Source organism: Solanum verrucosum, unplaced genomic scaffold (assembly GCF_900185275.1).
Source record: "Solanum verrucosum unplaced genomic scaffold, falcon-dt-bn FXZP01000284.1, whole genome shotgun sequence".
NCBI classification, from domain to species: Eukaryota; Viridiplantae; Streptophyta; class Magnoliopsida; order Solanales; family Solanaceae; genus Solanum; species Solanum verrucosum.
Window position 1 is genome coordinate 876,790 of NW_026019936.1, and position 21,227 is coordinate 898,016.

General features: G+C 28.0%; 2 protein-coding genes across 2 annotated transcripts in view; both read right to left on the reverse strand.

Annotated features, from left to right (window-relative positions):
• Window positions 1–21,227, reverse strand: part of LOC125835628 (uncharacterized) — a 201,324-nt gene that overhangs the window by 123,655 nt on the left and 56,442 nt on the right.
• On the reverse strand, window positions 9,514–10,521 carry LOC125836463 (NDR1/HIN1-like protein 1). The gene has a single exon (XM_049515639.1). The coding sequence runs from the start codon at window positions 10,275–10,277 to the stop codon at window positions 9,642–9,644; it is 636 nt and encodes a 211-aa protein (XP_049371596.1). The 5' UTR covers window positions 10,278–10,521; the 3' UTR covers window positions 9,514–9,641.

The following is a 21,227-nucleotide window of genomic DNA, read 5'->3' on the forward strand; positions in this document are numbered from 1 at the left end:
CCCATGTCATTGCGTATTTTCATAGGCGTGTCGTTACTTTCGACAGTGTATTTGATTTTGATACACTTTTTTGTAAGATCGATGTTCAATTGTACCGAAATTAAATCAAAATACGAAGAATATTCCTTCAACGCTGTCCCGTCAGTACTATATTCTACATAGCAATTTTCTTCGCTCCATTTTCCGAAATGTCGGATCAAGACTGTGATAGTTGGAATTGAATTTGTTAGGTGAAAATTGAAGAAGAAAGATTAAAGATTTTTTTTTAATTTTTAAACTGATGAGAAACCTAGATGGTAGTGGTGATTATCGCTAATTTAAAGTACAAAATTAAGGGGGTTAAGGGCTGAAATAAAGGAATGACAGTTGCATTATTAACATAATTGCCTTATTTGGTGGGGGGAATTAAATTTAGATGTATTTTTGTATTTAACGACATATGCATGAAATATAGCCATTTTGACACATAAAGTGTAGCTATTTTTTTTTTTAAATATCATACTTATAGCCATTTTGACACATCAAGTGTACCTATTTTTTTTAAAATATCATACTTATAGTTTTGACCCTAAAACTGTAGTCATTTTTGTAAGTTACACTTCTTTTAAGCCCAAATAATTTGGAAGCATTTTTATAATATTTACATACAATAAAAAATATATTTTTAAACACTTACTTTAAAATAACAAAAGAAAACCAAAAGTCAAAAATATTATTAATAATACAATAAACTAAAACGCCATTCAAATAGGCTCTTAGTTTTCACATACATAAAGGTCAAGTTGCAATATTTCCGTTACATTAAAGTTACAAAAAAAAAAAGTGGCCCCTTGGAATTGATATTTGGTATTTGAATTTTGAATTTTGCTATTAAAAGAAAAAAAGAAAAACTTCGTTTTTCTAAAATTTATATTGTCTTCCCTATTGTATCATTATAAAATAAACAAAAGTTCTTACCTTTTTTAAAAGAGAATTTTTATACCTTCACATTTTAGCTCGTTCATTTGTTAGAGCGGCGCGGGTTTAGATATATGTAGGTGAGGTACAAGTAGGGACGGAGTCAAGTAAAATTGAGGGGTTTAAATCTTATGTAACTTTTTTGTATATTTATTTTTATATTTTAAATTCTCTTAGTGAAATATTTTGATTAAATACGAATTGTTGTTAATGTCTTGTTTGCCCGCAATGGCTTCAGACCTAGAAGTAGAAGGGATGTGGTTTTGATGGAGGTACATTGAGTATGTTGTTGTTTGTGTTGGTTAGAGAACCAAAGGTTATGGTGGGATACATACGATTAATTTCTTTCTAATTATAGGTCTCAGTTGGAGTCCTGGATATGAAAAAAAAAAAGATCTATCAAATGGTGCTTGCCTCTTTAATGGCTTCTTTCGAATTTTGGGGAGTCTCAAAATAGATATCGGGCAACGAATGAAAAATTTCAAATACAAAATTTTCTATATTTGGATCATGCCAAACACACACTCCTGATTTTCCTGGGATAAAATGTCCCTATGCCCAAGCCCAAGGAGTTTTTACTGGGCTCCATGTCCTTTAGAAATAGTAAGCTAGTCTATAAGTCAGTAACAAACTAGCACTTACCATAATATCCATAAATCGGTATAGTGTAGATGAAATAGCGTCCATTGATCACTTTTATTATTATATATTTGAAGGTCGATTGAAACAACTAAACTTTAACAAAGTTATAACTTTCGACTACTCATTCTAGACAAATTCTATAAGAGGTGAGAGTTGGGTGAAGGAGATGGGGGCTATAGGGATGGGAGTGAAGGTGATGCTCATGTTGGAAGGAAGACACGATCGAGATGGGCCAACATGGGAAGACACGATCGAGACGGAATGACATTTGTAAGACGAAATTGTTTTCCTTAATCGAATCATATGTACTGGTCAATATAATTTCGTATAATCATCTATTCTTTGCAACTTACTTTCGTAAAGAAAATATTTTCAAAAACCACCAGACAAATCAAAAATATTTTTCTCCATATCGAACGCCCACTCTATGTGCGTGTGTAAGAGTAAGCTCACATTATTAGGTCATCCATCCACCAATTTCTAAGTTTAGATGACATAATCTATTAATTTCTTCTTACACGTAAAAACAAATGTCTATTTTGTTTTTCTTCTCTTATGCACTAACAAACATCTCTTATTTATTTGTTTACATTATTAAATTATATTTTTGTAAATCGAGGCTCATATTTTTTTCATACATCCGATTGTTAGATCTATTTTACTATGAAATTGAAACTCTTATCTATTTTATACATTGCAAATCGAGGCTCATATTTTTTCCATATTCTTGAATGTCAGATTTTTTTTTCTTCAGATTCTTCATTGTCTCAGCAAAATCAAAATATTTATGATGTATCTTAGCAATTTTTTTTTTTTGATAATTTTGAATCAAAATTGAAAGAATCTTCAACGAATTGGGAGAATAAATTTGAAATCCATCACTTATGTATCGTTCATAACTCACCTTGTTTTCCCAGATTCATCACGTATCAGCTATTGTTTTCGACTTTTTTAATCTATTACCATTTGGGTAAGAATTGAAAGAAGAAAATTTGAATTGTTTGAAGCTAGATGATTTGGAATAGAATTGAGAGAAGAAAGTTTGAATTTTGAATTGAAGGTGGGTGGATTTGAAAGAGAACTGAAAGAAGAAAATTTCAATTTTGATTTGATTGAATCTTTTTTAAGATTTGGGAGAAATTGAAATCAACTAGATTACGTAATTTGGAAAACTCACAATCAATTTTATATTCTCTTTTCTTTAAAAGTGTAACTGAATTTGTTTTAATGAATCGAATTTAGTGTATCCGACTTGTTTGCTATGTATCCGAATAACATTGATTTTGAGAAATTTTTGTAAATTGAAAAATAATAGGAATAGAATGTAATTTATGTACTGACACTATGGGATTTATGTAAGTTATACTTAATTTATTCCTAATTAGAGGTCTCAACTGGAGTCTTGAAATGAAATAAAAATTATTAGAGGGCGCTTACCCCTTTAATGATTCTTTCAAATTTTGGAGAGTCTCAAAGATAAAGAATGAAAAAGTCGTTTGGTAGAGTGTATAAGAATAATGCAAAATAGGGTGCATTAGTAATGCTTGCATTAGTAGTGTTTGCATTAGTAATGCTTGCATTAGTTATGCAAGCATTATTTCTTATACACTGTTTGGTTTGATATATTAGAAATAACAAATCTTGCATAATTTCTATTTAAAAATATATGTTTACAAAAATACCCTTCACACTTTATTTATTTTTACACTTCCTTGCAACAAAGTTCTTTGCTAACACATCATTAACTCCTCTTCTCTTCTTTTTTTCAAAAATAATATTAAATAGTTGTACTATTTGAGTCAAAATATTTTTGTGAAAACTAGGCAAATAATTCTTTTATCAAATTTATCGCCACAATAGTAAATTTTTTAATGAAATTATGTTGAAATTAGATTTATTATTTTTTTAAAAAAAAGATACTTAAGAGGCCATAAAGTCTATTAAGACACCAATAAATTAAAAGATATTGAAAAACAAATAAAAATAAAAATAAAAATAAAAACATATGACAAGAAAGAAAATGAAAAGAAGAGAAAATGTTAGGAAATGTTTTAAAAAGGCTTTGAGGGTAGTTTTGTAATTATTTAATCTAACGCAAGTATTAAATGCTATGTATTACTAATACCTAGAATTACTTGGTATTAGTAATATACAACTTAATACACAATGACAAGAAAAAGTGTACCAAACAAGGTACTACTAATACACATACCTAATGCATGCATTATATTTCCTAATACACTCTACCAAACGACTCAAACTTCTAACTAAAAGCAACTAAACCCTCCAAAAAAAAACATTTTTCTGATTGGGCTCAAGCCCAAGGAGTATTTATTGGGCTCCATGTCCTTAAAAAATAGGGAAATTTTTCAAAATAGCAATATTTTAGCTTCTAATGGAACCCCTTAGCCATAGTTTCACTATTTTATTTAAAATGTCAATATTTTAGTTTGTTAAGGGCTGAGTTATGTATTTTTTTTATTTTGATTAATTTGAAAGAATACAATTAGTTAATAACAAAAAAGAGAAGATCATGGGAGAGAATATTTTTAAAAAGGTAAACTCATTGAAATTCCTCTCATCAGTTACATTCAAAGGAAAAAAGGAGACAGTGCTCCACTCGCCCTTGTTTCTCAAATTTCCAACTCTCTCTTGTTCATTAAATTTTCAATATAGATTTTTAACCCTCCATTGATAATACACAATCTATATCGAAGTTAATTCGATTGATTTTGCGATTTTTTTTTCAAAGGGAACAAAATTTTGAAATAATTGATTAGGAATTCGTTGACAAACAATCAACAGGACACGGAATTTCCAACTTGATCTTCCACATAATTGGTGAGATATAAAATCCATTAGGTATTTGTTAACTGTTGAATCGTAAATTAGTTTGAAAGTGTTCCGAAAATGGCTATTAAAAGTTTTGACATGAATACATCTTTATTTTCTTAGATATTTGTTTTTTGGGGGGATAAAAGCAGTGAAATATTTGTATGTATTTAAAATTATGCAAATAAAGAAGAAATACAAACAAAATTATGTTGTATTCTAGATAATCAACTAGAAGACATATTATGAATTACTAACTTTGTATCCACTGCCGAGGTTGAATACAATTTGATGACAAAAATACAAAAAAAGTTGGCATACATTTAGAGTAAATAAAAAATAAGAAGCAATATAACAAAAAATATGTTGTATTCTACATCATCCCCACAAAATAATATTATGTACTACAAAAGTTGTATCAAAACAAAAATTATGTTGTATTCCCAACAATCGGCTGCAAAGATACTATTATGAACTACTAACTTTGTATCCACTTCCGAGGATGAATACAATTTGATGACATAAATACAAAACTAATAGGCATACAAATAGAAGAAATACACAAATATGCCGACAAAATCCCAACAAAATGATATTATGAACTACAGAAGTTGTATCCAATTCATAGTACGAAAACAAAATGAAGATAAGATTATAAAATTTGATGGCATACAGTTAGAATGAATACAAAATCTATGTATAAAGCCAACGAAAAACTGTGATCAATACACTTTAGTTTAGTTATGAGTTGTATCCAAACATAAGTAATTTTTTTTTACAAAAGGAAATACTTATTATATTTTTAGATTATTTAAATTTGAAAGGGAACAAGGGAATACATATGCACATAAAGACGAAGAGCCTATCGTTTCCTTTTATTTTCATTGTTTGTGTCCTTCTTGATGATGTTTATATTCTGTAATTGAGGAAGGTTTTGCATACTGATAAGGTCATGTAGATGCTTAGATATGCTTTCTTCCAGCTTTCTAGCTGTCGATTCTACATTATCGACTTGTCCTTGAGTGATACAAAGATCAAAAGACAAAAATCGCTAAAAAGTCGATCATTACACGATATACTTCTTGGAGTCCTCTTTAAGTTCGTCATTGGGGAGGAATTTTGAGTTTTTCCATATCAAAAACTCTAATCGAAAATAAATAATTTACTAAGCAATTATACAAACAAATATATTGAAAGGTTTAAATAGATGCAAATCAGTAAAATACATAAAAATCGAAAAAAGATACATACCTAAAATTAATGAGATTGTTGTGAATATTTTTTGGGAGATTTTTATCAATTTCTAAAAATAATCGAAAAAACGTCACATATAAAGAGAGAAACAGGGGAATGAAAATTGAAGAACAATAGAAGAAGGGAATTGGATGAGTGAGAACATTTTTTGTTTTGAGATAATTATAAATTGGAGAGGGAACGTTTGTTTGGCTGAAAGGTATTGCTGCAATATTTTTGCAAGATGTGGGCCTTAAAGGAAAATAAGGAATTAGAATTTGATACATTTAATTTGTTATAAAACTAAAATATTGACCTTTTTAATAATTATTTTAAAGTGTAGTTATTTTAAATAAATATGTTGGGAATTTTGACTAGTTAGCTAATTTTTCCTAAAAAATAAGGTAGTCTATAAGTCATTTGACAAACTAGCACTTACCATAATGTCCATAAATCAGTATCACGTAAAAGAAATAACATTCATTGATCACTTTCATCGAATAGAGAAAGGGTTAGAATTGACCGAGTAAAGAAACAAATACTTGAATAGTATGGAAGAAATGATGCATCACCGTTAAAGATTGTAATGGAATGAATATCTATGATATGAGTCCTTCATCAAATCTCGAATTTGAGTACTGAAATGAGAATCTTTATCGTAAGTGCTTTCTCTCTTAGTGGATTGTGAATCTACGACATTGCTAGATAGCAACTTGTAGCACTCCTATTTAAAACAAATAGAGTTCTTTATAATTATTTAATGTTTAATAAGTTTTTGACAAAGATCATATTGAAGTCAACTCATACGTCTATAAATGTGTATATAAAGTCGATAATCTCACATGTTAAATTATATCAAATATATTATTATTATTATTATTATTATTATATATTCGGAGTCGATTGAAACAACTAAACTTTAACAAAATTATAGCTTTCCACTAATCGTTGTAAAAAGGATTATTTGTGCATTTCTGACCTTTCCTTTAAGAAAGCCCAATGCCTAGACGCGTTCGATTGAGCAATTAGGCATTGTTTGATTTGTGGATTAAGTTCAGAATAATTTAGACAAATACTATGAGAGATGTGAGTTGGGCGATTGGGATGTGGAGGTGGGGGGGGGGGGATGAAGATAATGCTCGTGTTGGAGAGTGGGAAAACACAATTCATACGGAATCACTTGTAAGTTGTAAGACATATTTTTCCTACTTCTATTGAGAAAATCATTTTCCTTACATTGATACTTTACTCGAATCATATGTAGTGATCAATATAATTTCGTATATTAATCTTCACTGATTCTCTTTAAGCAACTTCAGTATTTTCGTGGAGAAAATATTTTCTAAAAAATTAATTAAACAAACAAGAAAAAATTAAAAAATATTTTTCTCCGTACACTCAACCCACCCTCTATGTGCGTATGTGAGAGAAAGCTCAAATTATTAGGTCATCCATCCACCAATTTCTAAGTTTAGATGATATAATCTTTTAATTTCATCTTACACGTAAAAACAAAAGTCTATTTTGTTTTTCTTCTCTTATGCACTAACTCTTATTTATTTGTTTACATTATTAAATTAATTTATTTTTAAAAAAAGGTATTTATAGCAAAACAAGTATCTCATAATCAAAATTAATTACTCCATTTAAAAAAAAAAATCTTTAAAAAAAATACATTAAAGAGAAAATTATTCTATTCTTTTAGCTAGGATAGTTTGTTGTCTTTATGAGCTGTTAGCCATTTCATATGATTCACTTATATATCTTTACAATAAATTTCTTAATTCCTTAAAATTCTCATCTTTACTTTATATAAAGTTTAAAGTTTGAAATTTCTGATTAATAACCACAAAGTTTTTTTCTTTTCGTGGTTATCTGTTGTTCGGTATCTACTTTCGATTTTCAATAAATTTAAATTTTACCGTATAAAATCCATCATTAAAAGGGGAAAATACACCTTATTAAGATATATTTTCTCATTCACGTAGATTGAATTTGAGATTTCTGATTTTAAAAAAGTAATCTAAAACATCTCTTATTTATTTTGAGAAAGTTGTGTTTTTCTCAAACTATAAATATAGTATTTCTAAGTGAAAAGGCATTTTCCCAAAACCTACATTTAGAATTAAAAAAAGAAGACAAATTTTATCATTTTAGTAAGAAAAAAAAATAGAAACACTCTAATTTTAGAAATGATATTTAATTTGAAAGTATATCCACAATTTGAAAATCTTATCTCTTTGTTAAATTACAAATTTGGCCATTTTTATTTTGTTTATTTCATCCCTTAACCATAGCCTATAAGGATGATGATGATAGTTTCCCACTAGAACACTCTACTTAACAAACACTATTGAATATATTTTTTCCTTCCGTTTATATGATATAGTTTAATTTAATATAAAGTTTAAAAGTATTTTTGAAAAGAAATTAAGATTTAAAATAAATTTTAGATATTTAATTAGTGTGACTATAAGAAAACTTTCAGTATTAAATTATTTATAATTATAAATCTTATGCTATGAAAAATTAGAAGAAAAAAAATGTATACGTAGTAATAATATGTTAAAAAGTAGTGATAATTAATCGTAGTTCACAACATCCCTTTTCCAACACTATATATTGTAGTAAAATGGATTAAACTTCATTATCTTTTATTAAAAGTCTCGATTTCAAACTTTATGAATGAAAGATTATTTTAATACAGAGCATTTCTTCGTTAGATAATTAATTAGAAACTTAATACGAATATCAAATGCACATGAATAACAAAAAGATCATCCCCTCCCCTTACCTCTAAATTATTATATATTTTTTAATTTTTCATTCAGTGTCCAATATTTATATTGGAGCCTGATTATCGTGCACATGAATAACAAAAAAGATCATCCCCTCCTCTTACCTCTAAATTATCATACATTTTAAAAAAAATTCATTCAGTGTTCAATATCTGTATTGGAATCTGACTGTTTCAAACTCGTTTTACATAGGACCCTATACGGAGAAAAGTACACCCTACCAAAAAAAATTATACTCGACACTCAAATTCAAAATTTTTAATTAAGAAAGGAACAATCCATCCCCACCACACTATTCCTAAATTGATATTTCTCATTGACTGTTAGAGAAAACAAAACGTGTAATCACATGGGCATATACCCTCCCCCCCCCCCCCACCCCCCAATTCGTATAGGCTTAACGAATATACAGCTCATATGTCCTATGGACCAAACACTTTTTCAATTTTAATTAATGCTATTTTTTATGATTTAAAATATTATTTTCATTTTAATTTATGTATCACCATTTAACTGAATATGAAATCTAACAAAAAAAATATTATCATTATTTATGAAATTTATGGTCTACATCATTTTATTAAATATAAAATAAAATTCTTACGATAAAAAAGTGAATCACATAAATTTGAAACAAAAGTAAAGAAGAGTAAACATCAAGTAAGCCATTTCTTAAAATATCAAATTAAAAACATTTATAATATTTAAAATACTAAAAATCAAAGATACTGACAACTTGTATAACACAACACAGCAATAATTGTTTCACTTTTTTTTTCTAACACAAAGAAAACAAAAATATAGTTTCAATGATTCCGCACTTCGGATAATACTTTATTTTAAGTTGAGTATCTATCGAAAATAATATTTTTATTCTATAAAAATAGAAATAAAATTTACGTACCCAATATACTCCTCAGATCACACTGAATTATATTATTTTTCTAGAAACAAAACAATAATATAATATATAATATTGTAGTAATTAAATTACAACTTGTAACAAGATTATGGATTTCCCTATATATCCGATTTATCCTCCATTTTTAATTATTTTTTTTAGCAAAATATACAATTTCATCAACTATAAAGGAACAAAACATTTATTAAGAAAAAAGAAGTAAAAATAGATTTTTAAATAAGAAAAGAGAATTCAAAACAAACTTGACGGCCGTTACTTCAAACGCTGACGGAGCAATCCCGGGCTAGTTGATACTTAACGGCGTTATTTCCAACCATAACCCCTCCGTAACTGGGCCGATCACCGAGTGGCACGTATGCAGAGCACGTGACATGTAAATGGTAATGGCCCGTTGTTATGGACCCCACTTTCCACTTTACACGCCCATCAATCTTAAAATCCAACCAAACGCCCCCGTTTTGTTGATCTTCTGACAGGCCCGGCCCGTTATACGGGGCGATCGGGATGTTATTCCCGTAAACAAATGGGGACCATATGTTAACGTCCTTATGGCCTTGATACACCGGGGGTATTTGAGTGTAATACGTGATTTGTTGATTATGATACATAGCGTATATATCCATGTTATCATAATAAATTCCGATTTTGCTATTAGGGTTACGTGCGTATATTGTGGTTTGGATAGAGGTTGAGAAGATGTTCGGGGCGGACACATTGAAGGTGAAGATAGTTGTGTCTTGGAGGATGAAACGAGGTTTTTTAGGCTGAAGTATAGCCCATACTATGAGGATAGTGAGAAGAGCTAAGAAGAGAAAGATAAGGAATCCAGCACAACAACGTCGGATTAGCTTCTTCTTCTTGCTCTTGTGGTGGCTACACTTTTTATCCGACATGTCGGTGGTGCTGGTGGTGATAGTTGTGATGATGGATGGAGGAGGAGAGGTTGTTGAGAGTGGTTTGTGTAGGAGAAATGAAAAGGGAAGGGAGATGGGAATTGATTGACTATATAGATAGAGAGAGGTGAGTAAAGTAGTTTTATTTTATGCCACTTGAGTTGTAGAAAGTGTGTTGTAGCTAGCATTGGTAAAGGGGTACTAATATGTCAAATTCCTCCCACTTTCTTATCAAAGCATGGGCCCCACATGTATTCATATAATACATTATAATAAATGAGATATGAGAAATTGATGCTCAACTACAACGTTCGATAAATCTATAGTGTGATAAATATAATCTTGAAATAAGGCGTGTTGTTAGCTATAAATATGGATAAGGTTATTTATAGGCTCAATTTATGTAGCATTTTTTGAATTTTGTAGGACAAGATTTTTTTATTGCAAATTTTTTATGTACCTTTTGAATATTTTAAACTATTGTGATTTATAGTATTTTTACGTAGATTTTAAATATATAAATTTTAATTAAAGTAATCTTGAAACTAATTAATACGTCTAACCAAACACATTATAAAACAAAAATTCTACATTTATTTTGAATTATTATCTCTAATTTCTCGTACCTTACAACACCAAAATATTTAATTTCCAAAATTAAAATAATATCACATAAATTGAGACGATAAAATATATAAGTTAAAACTCCAAGTATATATGAAATGTATTTTTTGTATATCATTTTGGGTTGACTATATATATTAATTTAGTTCCAAGTATCAAATGAAGCTTTAAGCAATTTCGAGAATTAATTGCTTTATCGAATTTACATAAAGTTGTGAGAATTACTTATTATGAAAAAAGTTGTGTGAATTATCTTTTATTTAATTACTATTAACTTGTCGGCTTGGTGTTTGAAATTAAAAATTATTGATAGATAGAAATTATAATAATTAATAATTTAAAAGATATTATTATAAAAGAATAACTTATTTAATTCTTGAAATTTGAACATTATGATATGATAAGTAATTTTGTTTTGGGATCCAAGAGACGTATTATGCGGGAATAATATTATATAGATAGGCCAATTTGTTTAATTTGGTCAATGGTAATTAAAAACAAATTAATCTAGGGTTTGTACAAAATGAATTTAAACTTTTGCACTGAATATGATGCACCATCATAGGAGATCTAATCAGAGGTTATGTACTTTTCACATATATAAAATAAAAAAAGAACATTTTCAGAATTTGATTTGAGATATTTTTATTTTGAGATTTGATTAATTTGTATTCATGACGAATTTTTTTACTTTGGGTGTAATTTTCTCCTTATGACTCTATTAAAGACGATTTTATTCTCAGGTAAACACACGAAGATTTTTTAAAAAAAAAATAGTATACGCGATATATACAGACAAAAGGCAGTTTGATAAACCCTAGTATTGCACCCTTCTGACTTCACTCCATTCAGGTGGCTCGATTATGAGTTTTCTGATTAGTATTGCACTATTTTGACTCCACCTCCATTTGCTAAATTCGATATTAATGAATAATTATTTTATTTTATTTTTTATTTTTTTAAAAAATAAACATGTATACTACAATTTTTTGAAAGATATTAATGAAAAATCATTTTGTTTTTTTTTTATAAAAAAAACAAATTATTTACGCATGTACACTACAACTTTTGAAATTCATTTATATTTTATCTATTAGCTATTGTTTTTGTTATATAAATTCTCATTCTAATCCTCAAAAAATGGATTTGTTACTTTATGTCATCTTTTTACTTAGAAAAGCAGGGAACATATTCCCTCAAATTAAATATTATATGCTTGGACTTTATAAATCTTTAATCCAACTAGTAAGTTACCCCCACCCCCACCCAAAAAAAAGGTGATATCTCAAATGATATGACGTAGATAGTCTATTTCTATTTTAATATAAATATTATTGATTGTTTTTACCGTTTAAACCTATGATTTATATATAATATATGATGAATTCACTTGAGTTCTTTGTGTATTTATGTTTTCATATTCTGAACTACATTAATAAAATCGTTCAGAAGCTTTCCTTCAATTAATATTTATATACATAATTACCTAAAATTAGTTGAGCACTTTTCTCAAAGATTATTCTTTAAAAAAAAAAAGGCTTAGGCATGCATGTGTAGTGATTCTTTTTAACTTTTACTTTCATTTTTTTTTTTTTTGTTATTTTATGAAAAATGATTAGTAACAAATGTTTAAATTAATTAATATGAAAAAAAGCAGTAAATGACACGTGTTGGGTGGCCAAATAATAGGGAAAAAGGTTCATCCAGCTCACCCACCGACGACTATTGTATTCTTCTTCTTTATTTTTATTTTTTTTCATTACGATGCGTTAGTGATATTGTTCGTTCTGAATTTAGATTAGTTTAATTTAGAGATTTCTTCTATTTTTTAATTTTTTTTTATCTTAATTCAATTAAACTTTGATCTATCATCAACAAGGTTGACATAAAAGTAATTTTGATACACTTTCTATTAAACCAACCCATTAATGATGTTGTCTGTTCTAAATATAGACTCATACGAATTTGAAACACATCACTAAAGTATAAGACTTATTTATATGCGCAACATTTCTTCTATATTCTATTGATTCCGACTCTTATTTTAAATTAAGATGCCATCATGTTACACAACTTATTTAAAATTGGAACGTATTATAGTCGTTAAAAGAGGAAGCATCTCTTATTAAGATTTTTTGCATTTAAAATTTGGTTTCAAAAGTTTTAACTAAAAATAATTTTAAATTATGCCATGCATATTAAAGTAAGTTATTATTATTTTGAATTATATATAATCTATTAAATCTTCCTAACATAAGAGAAAATTCTAGTTCAATTGACGTTACAAAGTTGTTTTATTATTTTCAACAATGAGGTCTAATATAAATATGACAGATGGAAGTATCACAAATTTATAAATTCTTATAATAATAATAATAATAATTAAATTTATAATTAAATATTGTACTTTTTTTTTAATTTGTTTTTTAGCATGAAGAAAAGTCCAATATGTTATTGAGTGGAGATGTTAACATCTCAACTATGATGACAATGAAATTTGTGGAGGAGCGGAGTAGTGTTAATAATATGAAAAATTAATAAAAAGTCACTTTCAATTTGTATAATTAAAACATAATTACTATCCTAAAATTTCAATTTTAAAAATAAAATAAAAAATAAGATAGTATTTTAAAGTTTTACTTGTTGAATTTGAAACTTTAAGATAGTAACTAATTTTCAAAAATGAAATCGAACGATGACTTTTGTTACATCAATAACTTCAATATTAATGTTGTCATGGAGTTTTCCTTGTTGCATTTGAAACACTAGGAGTGACCATATTATAATATTTTTAAGATTATATTTTTTTTTAATCTTACGTTTAACTAAACTATAACATATACATTAAAATATAAGTAGTAAGAAGGAAAATAAAAGAGAAGACTAAAAGAAAGAAGAATCAAATTGGTATGTTATTATTTATATATATATATATTATATTATATCATAATGTGATAAGATGAATATTTTTTTCATGCAATCAACCACTCTAAAATGGTCAATTAAATAATAATATCATTTTCTTTGTCATGATATTCATTTACCTACCTTTTGCCTAATCTTTGATTTTCCTCTAGTATCTCTCTAATGTAAGCTATATCTTAATGTCTATTAAACAACCAAATACTAAAAAAAGAAAATAGATTGTAAAAATAATCAGACCTAATTTATTGCCAAAATAGTTTAGATATATACAAAAAAAAATTCATAATTCATTATAAGTAGAATTAGTAGCGAATTTTTCAGAAGAACTAAGCTAATAAATAGTTTGTATATTTATTTGTCTAACTGCTTAAATTAAAAATAGCTCGACCATGATGGATGTCTAGCTCGTAGATCTTTTCTTTTTCGATCAATTTATATATGTTAAAAAAATCTTTTTTTTTAGCCATAAAAATAACCCATAGCTAATTTGTGTTATTTTATTTTTTAATGAAATGAATTTGTAATCCAATCATCATGAATTATGTTGGGATGATTGAAGTTCTTTCACTTTTAATTTCAATCCTCGTGGGAGCACTATTTCATAATGAATTCAATTACCCTTTTACCTGAATGAAATCGAACTCTAATACGAATATCGAAATTTTGTGAGTAGCCTATGTTTGGATTTTCCAATTAGCCGCCCCCAAAACAGTACCCCAAAGACTTAAAGAAGTCAACAATTGTTTGCTTAAAAATATTTGACTCTCACATGTGAATTAATTAATTAAAAGTATTGTCGGTTTGACACATTGTTATTGCACTTTCCTTCAACTTCATTTTTGTAGACCATATTGTAGAAAAATTCAAAAGAATAAAAAATGTGGAGTTGGGAATTTATGTTCCCAAAATGGTGATTATTAAATAGATTCATTAGAATATATAGGTTTAAGAGGCTGATAAAAGAATTTTAAATTTATAAATTCTAAATAATAATTTTTTTAATGTATTTATACACGTATTAATTAATTTGATGAGTCAAATTTATTATGATATTTCTGCTCCCTTTTAGAACTTATCGAAAAAGAAATCAATAGTTTGTTGATCATTTGGAATTTATGGCTATTCTTTTTCTCCACCGATAACAAATATTCATCTCGAATCAGTAAAACAATTTTTCTTTCTTGAATTTTTCTCTCTTTTTTTATGTTATAGCTCAAGAAGTCAAAATTATATTGTTAAAATAATGAAAAAAGCTTTTATGGTAAAATTTATGAAATTGAAAATGTTACTAAATGTTAGAAAACAATTATTGGCTTAAGAAAGATACAGAAAAGTAGGTCTAATGGAGAAAAAAATCTCAAAATAAAACATTTGATCCATAAATGTATATAAAAAATAGATTTCTCAATTTACAAAATCAAGTTAATTAATTCATGAGAATGACCCTTAAACAAAAGGCTTCTGGATGCTCCTGTATTTTAGTAGGTGGAATATTGTGGTTGGCTGATTAAAATGCATACATAGTGTTAATAATTTTTTTTTTAATACTATCGAATCACTTAAAAATAATTATTGAGATTAATAATTAAAAATTTCAGGAAACATATCTGTTAAATCATGTTAAAATTAGGGAAAAATGGTCTGAAAAATACTTTAACTTTGGTCGAAATTGTTGTTACGATACCAAACTTTATGGAGGACATTTTACCCCTGCACTATTTAATAGTGTATTTTAAAGGTATATATGTGCCCACGTGAACACATTACTATTTATAATTATACAATATTTATGATGTCCACGTGGACACATTACTATTTATAATTATACAATATTTATGATGTCCACGTGAGCACATATATACCTTTAAAATACACTATTAAATAGTGCAGGGGGCAAAATGTCATTTTCAAAGTTCGATATTGTTACAACAATTTCTATCAAAGTTAAGATATATTTCAGACATTTTTTCATTAAAATTATTCATAGTAAAGAGCACAAGAATCAAGGGATATTGTCTAAGCCTATATTATTTGGATCATATTAAAATAATATCGTACTCATATTAAATTCATCAAAAATATGTTACTTTCGAAAAAATTCGTCATACTCAACAATAATTTTTATGAAAATTTCAAGTTGAACACTAAAAAAAGAATCGTTTTGATAGAATATTTTATTTATTTTACCTCCAAAATTGAAATTTTCTAAAATAAATTCAAATTACTCAAACTTCACAGTCTATCCTATATAGAGTATATATCATCCAATATTCTGATCCAAAAAGTAAAAATATCTTTTTTTTTCTAGTCATGACACATTTTTTATTCCTACAAAAAATCAATTATTTGTACTGCCAAAAAGGCCCCACAACATCTTCTTTGAAGTTTGAACTCTCCAATAATTCCAAATTACTATATAGAATTTAAGAAAAAAATCATTTCAAGTTTGATCACAATGTCACACTTCCCTTTTAAAAAAAATAATATATTTTATTCGGTGCTCGATATTCATTTTCAAATATCCTTAAATTTGAATTTTGCATTGCGTAAAATCCATTATAAGAAAAGGTATTGATTTTCCTATTTAAGTTTTCATTTTATTTTCAAAGCTCGAATATAAGAGGTGAAGAAAATCAGATTCGTCCCGATAATATCTTTTGGTCAACAACCCTTTTTTTCCCTCCCTCTTTTATAACATCTTTTCCCCAATTCTATAATGTTTTCACAATTATTTTCTTTTCCTAGAAAAGAAAAAAGATGTCATTAGATTGAGACTTAAAGTTGATCTTCAATTAAAAATAGAAAAATTTAGTCAGTGGGAAAATTCCATCAATGAGAAAAGTCCAAATGAAAAGTGGGGAGAAAAAGAAGATCAAATTTTTATTAGCAATTTGCATACAATTTAGAATAAAAGAAATTAAAATAAAAGAAGCAAACAAAAAAAAAGACCCTACTCAAAAATTGACAAATGAAATCATTAAGGTGAGTGTTACTATATATAGTGACAAATGAAGGATGCATTATAAAAAAGATAGTAATTAAAGTAATGTTAAATAATTTTTCAAAATAAAGTGAATGATTTATCAAATCAATTGTGGAGCAAGCACTTTAGGGGTAGGAAACATTTAATTTAAAAGGTACAAGCAAATTTTAAGAATCATTGTTTAAACTGTTATTGAACTTAAAAAAATATGAGATACGTACTTGTCAAAATATAAAAGATGATGTATACGCATTCTTACTCATATCTTATAAAGGTAAAAAGACAGTTTCCGATAGACATTCAACTTATCAAGTATAGCATACTATCACAATATCCAACATAGCAACAACTTAATTATCAAACAATAAAAAGATAACACAAACACAACATTTGATCATGACTTAATGGTATGTACAAGAAAACATAACATAATAAAACATCCATCATTTCCGATAGACGTTCAACTGATCAAGTATAGCATAATACCACATCCAACATAGCAACAACTTATGAAACAATAAAAAGATAACACAAACACAACATTTCATCATAAATTAATGGTTTGTACAAGAAAACATAACATAATAAAACATCCATCATTTCTGATAGACGTTCGACTGATCAAGTATAGCATAATACTACATCCAACATAGCAATAATTTATGAAACAATAAAAAGATAACACAAACACAACATTTGATCATAAATTAATGGTTTGTACAAGAAAACATAACATAATAAAACATCCTAAATTCAACTCAATTTTACCTATGTTCTAATTTGTATACATCAAAATTTTATAAACTTTATTTTCTTACATTATAATTACATCAAAAATCATAAACCTGATACACATTCATGTTTATTACCATTCCATGTTGGAATATTAGAAGTAGTATTCTTAAAATCTAATGCAATTCTTTCACAAAACAAACGCATTTTCTCTGATTTATGAAAAACATTAGACTTAACCATAAGTTGTACCTCAAGTTTCAAATCAAACATAATTTGCCCTCGTTGTCTATCTTTAGCCATTTCTTTCACCGCAGAATCCGCGTTAAACGTTCGTTTCGAGCTAGGGAAAGAGAAGGCGTCCAGTATCTGGACGTTACTATCCTTCTGAATCTCGACATGGTCCATGTAAGACACGTCTATTGCAACATATCTATACACCAAGGATGTTTCGATTTGATTCACAAGTACTGATGACCTAGTGTTTGTATTTTTAATTGATACTTTCGTCTCCCAATTAGCCTTTAATGTTGTCCCAGGTCCGCCATTGCCTGATAAATCAAACAAGCGGACCTCGAACGATTCCAAATAGAATGTAGGTTTTAGTGTCATGAACACCATCATAGTGAACATGCTTATAATCATTGCAAATAAAAATAAAAAAAGCATTAGGCAGAGCATGACTCTGCCAAATGAGAACCCCTGATCTACGTCAGGGGAAACATAAGGTAGTGGCCTTGCAGGGTAATTATATTCGTAATATTGATAAGGTTGTTGTATGGATGGGTGATTAGGGTAACCCGGACCAGGCTCGATATAGGCGGGGTGATGTATTTGATGAAATTGAGGGTCTGATTGGTAAAATTGAGGATTTGTTTGGTAAGAATATTCTGATTTTTGATATCCCAAAACTGGTTTTTCTTCTTCCTTTCCCATTTTAATTAATTTTTTTTTTTAAATCCCCTATGAATTCTTCTAATCTATTCTATGAAGAAAAATTAGAGAAGAATATAGGGGATTAAGAAAGGGGAAAAAAAGATAGAAAGAAACTCACATGAAAGTGAAACTAAAATTATTCTAATCAAAATTGTACTAGAAAAAAAATTGATAGTTAATGAAATTTAAGTAAGCGTTTACATCGGATCGAAGTATAACTTGATGGTTTATAATTTGTTGACATGTGTGGACTAAGATTTACGCCAAGTGACGCATTTTGTTATTGATAAATAGTTAATTATTATGATAGAATAATATACATTTTAAAAAAAAATGGTACTAGAAAAGGAGTTGTTATAGAGATTAGAAGTTCCCAAAATGACCTCAAGTTAAGATTTATTAAGTTCATATGTTATACTCTAGATCCGACTTCTATGTTTGGGAAAATAAGTTGGAAATTGTTAGCATTTAAATGTTATTTCACTTAATTTTGGTCCAAATAAATATTTGTGATGATTATTTAGATCCAACTAAATGACTTAGAGCTCATTTGGGAGGAAGAATAATGGATAACTAATTTCGAAATTAATTTTTAGGATGAATTTATTTCATGCTTGGTTGAGATTATATCATGTTATTCCATGATTCGTTATTCTGAGATTATAATTTTATTTTACCTCTCATTGAGATGGAATGACAATTCTGGGATAACTAATCCCAAAATTACTTATTCCCCAATCAAACAAGCCTTTAAAATAGAAGCCTAGTTGGACCTTAGATTGTAGTCCATTTGGTTGATCTTCTATCAAATGAGCCCATTCATGTGAGGCCAAAGGCCCATTAGCCTTTATAGGCCTTAGCTCTCACTTACATAAGAGAAGATTCATAAATAGCACTATTTAGTGTTCATTTTGGTAGTATATAGCTCAGTGTTTTCCATTCAAAATATAGCAAAATACACTATATTCGTGCGTATACAATATCTCGTTCTAGATGAAGTCGCGCGAATATGGTGTCTGATTTTAAACTCTATAGATGTGTACGTGTTTAATTTTCAAAGTAGAAGTTCGATGTATGTGAAGACATCAGTTGTATGTGTAACTAACTGAATTCAAAGTATGTGTTTTCAAACTATATGTATAGGTCAACTGTGAGGAATCAACACCTAAAAATATATGTTATATGTATGCCAGATGTGTATATCAGATATTTGTTTTCGTCTCTTTCAGGAGATTTTGCTCATCGCCAAGGCTTTTAGCTCATAGATTGATTAATTTAGGTTATGTCCAAAATGATCCATCAATGAACATATAACCAATCCAACCAGCCCAAGTTTGGGTTAGGCGAGTCATATTTTCATTAATTAAATTTGAGTTATTTGACACTTTTAATTTTGGTATATCATGAACATGTAAAATAAAAAATTCATTGTTTACAAGGTTTGACGTTCAGTATAATCTTCATTCTCCTATGTTAGCGCATCTAAATTACTTTTACCCAAATTCAAGAAAAGTGAAAAACAAAATACTTGCAAAATACAATTTAAAGTAAATGTCTTCATATACTATTGTAAATTTACACTGTTTCCTATTCCCAAGGAAAGAAAATAAAAAAGAAACTGTACAAAGATAAAAAGAAAAATTCTAATCTAGTAAAAGGGCAACAACGAATTAATTTAACAACTCATAAACTTCATATTGTGGTTCCGATACAATCTACACTCTCATCTTTTATCAACTCCCCTTTATCTTTCAACCCATGCCCAAATTGAACTTTCAAATCATTGCAATAAACCCTAATCCTCTCTCTTTTTGACTCTGTCTTGGAAGAATATTCATACCCCATATTAATTTGTACCGCAAATCTCAAAACCCCGGAATCATTTCTTGATCCATTAGCTTCTAACAAAATTCCTTTTTCAAGGAAGGTACCAGGTAACGTTGTCAAATTGGAAAATAAGAAAGTGGAACGTTTTTCCCCTAAATTAAAAGGATCAATAATATTCTCACCCAATAAATTTGTCTCATAGAAAATCCCAACCTTCCCTTGATTTACTTTTATATCTAGCTCATTATTTGGATTTTTCATTGATATGTTGACTTGCCAATTACCTAACATTGAGGTACTTGTGATCACGAGTCCTATAGGAACTTGTAACGATACGATTTGAAATTGAGGCTTTTCCTTTCCGAATAGCATCCAGATGACTATACTGAACATGATCATCGACATAACTAATATTAACATCATGGTCGTTACATAACGACCGAACGACGTTGAATTAGTGTTGATATTGTTACCAATTTGATCTTGCAATGGTAAATACTTTTGGGAATAATTCACACTATATGAATTATTATTATTATTATTAGGGTAATTATTGTAATTACTAGGCATAATAAAACTAGAATTGTTATATGATGAAGGAATTGTTTGTTGATGAGAAATATATTGGTTGTGTCTAGCCATTGAAGGGTACCCCATAACTGATTTTTGTCTTTCAATATCTTTTGAGAAATCCATGATTATAACAACTTTTTTTTTTTCAAATTATATTTTTGTTTTCCCTCTCACTAAAAAAATAGGGAGAAGGATAGATAAATATATGAAAATAATAATAATGAAGAGGTAGAAGAAAAAATATTGAAAATGATAGTGAAAAGATTGGGATTTTTTTTTTTAAGTGGAGAAGAGGTTAAATATTGTTGATGGGATTGAATGTGTAATAGATAAATAGGATTTAAACACAA